This window comes from Verticillium alfalfae, genomic scaffold (genome assembly GCF_000150825.1).
Source record: "Verticillium alfalfae VaMs.102 supercont1.4 genomic scaffold, whole genome shotgun sequence".
NCBI lineage: Eukaryota > Fungi > Ascomycota > Sordariomycetes > Glomerellales > Plectosphaerellaceae > Verticillium > Verticillium alfalfae.
Window position 1 is genome coordinate 968736 of NW_003315035.1, and position 1756 is coordinate 970491.

A 1756-nucleotide genomic window follows, 5' to 3' on the forward strand; every position below is an offset into this window, starting at 1 on the left:
GCAGCATGAAGAGGTCGACAAGCGCGACATCATCGGCAGCATCCTCGGCGCTCTCAATGGGAACCAGCTGGCGCCCGTCACCGTCACCGAGACGATGCGCATGACCGTCAGCGTGGGCAACCCTGGAGCCATGGAGACCATGACCGTCACCGTCACCGCGCCTGCCTCTCCGCCTGCGCCTGCGCCTCCCGCCGCGAGCCTCTGCCTCCTGGCCAACTCCCTCCCGGCCAACTTCCTCCCGGCGTACTGCCTCCCGATCAACTCCAGCCCGGCGAGATGCCCCCTGGCGTGCTCCCTGGACATATGCCTCCCGGTCAGGCACCCGGACAGATACCTCCGAGCCAGGCGCCCGGGCAGGCTCCCGGCATGGAAGGGTACGCATCACGAGTGGAATGGCCCACACTTGATTTGCTGACATCTTCCTAGACAAGCTCCGAGCCCAATCATCATGACCCCCGAGGTCATTACCGTCACCGCCGCCGCCCCGCCGCCGCCGCCCCCTGTCACCGTCACGCAGACTCTCACCGTCATGCAGCCTTGTGGTGTGCCTGCTGCTCCGGCTCCGGTCCCAGCTGCTCCTTCGGCCCCGGCCATTCCTTCAGCTCCCGCCGCTCCTTCAGCACCGATCGTCTCTCCGCCCGCTCTTCCATCGGCAAGTACCTCGACGCCAATTGTCGACGAGATTCCGAAAGGGCCCGCCTCATCACCGCTGCCGCCTCCCCAGCCTCCCACGGAGCCCGTCCTGCCGCCACCTCAGACAAGCGCTATCGCGCAGCCGGTCCTCAGCGCCCCGAGTGCCCCCAGCGCCCCTGCTCAGCAGTCTTCCAGCAGCAGCAGCAAGTCAACTCCCCCGGCTGCCGAAATCACCCCGCCGGTCGTCGCGGCTCCTGCTCAGCCTGGCGCAGGCCTCGATGGCCTCACGCTTACGAACCGTTTGAATTTGGGCAACTTACTGCAAAACACGGCCAATTTGCAAGCTCGCGCGACACCGGCCGTGTAACGCGTGAGGAGGAGATGATGTCTGGAGCAGTGAAGTGGAGGAAGTTCGTGAAGAGAGAAGCCAACTAGGTGGAAGAGTTGGGGAGGTGGTGGGTTGCTCACAAGGCTCTGGTCTCTGATCTCGATTCTGTCGCAGCGCGTCACACAAGGGAAGGCTCAGGCACGCCCTGTCTCTGGCAGTCTGGGGCTCGTGGCTTGCGGCCTGTGGACTTGGTGGGAAATACACTTGACCTGTTGTACATAATCTTTTTAGTTCTAGCATCCTGCAGCATACAGATGAGACAGGGGCGCCTGGGGTGAGCAAGTCTCACGCCAGGGCCGAATCAAGTATACCCATAGAGCGCAGTGGTCTCTTGGTACGGCACTTTGCATGAGATTGAGAAGAAATTTCTCTCTTTATGTGTAGGGGGTATCATTCGGTTTCGACCGTATTGGTTTGTCATGCTCGGGCAGCCGAGATTTTGTCTATGCCTTCTCCGTCGTCGTCGGCGTCGTCGCCGCCGCCTCCTTCTGAGCTAGCCGTAGCTTCTTTGCCTGCCGTTTGCTGATCGCCTGAGGCTGCTCAGCCCCGACGGCGGTCCCAGACTCGTCGTTCTTGCGCTTGGTCGCGTTCTTGCCCTTCTTGCCGGCCTCTTGCGGCGTGCCTGTCCCTGCGTCTGCCCCTGTATCTTTCATCTCCGTGTCCCCGGCCCGCGCAGCCGTCTCCCATCATTGATGACGCTCTTGTACGACGTCCTCTTGAGCCCCTCGTGAGTGG

General features: G+C 62.5%; 2 protein-coding genes across 2 annotated transcripts in view; one reads left to right on the plus strand and one right to left on the minus strand.

The window, feature by feature from the left end:
• Nucleotides 1-94: 94 nt before the first annotated feature.
• Nucleotides 95-1000, plus strand: VDBG_03726 (predicted protein; the record flags this gene model as incomplete). The annotated part of the gene is made up of 2 exons (XM_003005727.1): nucleotides 95-374; nucleotides 432-1000. 2 exons carry the CDS (start codon nucleotides 95-97, stop codon nucleotides 998-1000), a joined length of 849 nt encoding a protein of 282 aa, XP_003005773.1.
• Nucleotides 1001-1464: 464 nt separating this feature from the next.
• VDBG_03727 (conserved hypothetical protein) overlaps nucleotides 1465-1756 on the minus strand; it is a gene marked incomplete at both ends in the record, with an annotated part of 1084 nt that continues 792 nt past the window's right edge. The window contains one exon of the mRNA XM_003005728.1: nucleotides 1465-1674. Within this exon, the coding sequence (XP_003005774.1) occupies nucleotides 1465-1674 (210 nt within the window). The remainder of the gene's footprint in view (nucleotides 1675-1756) is intronic.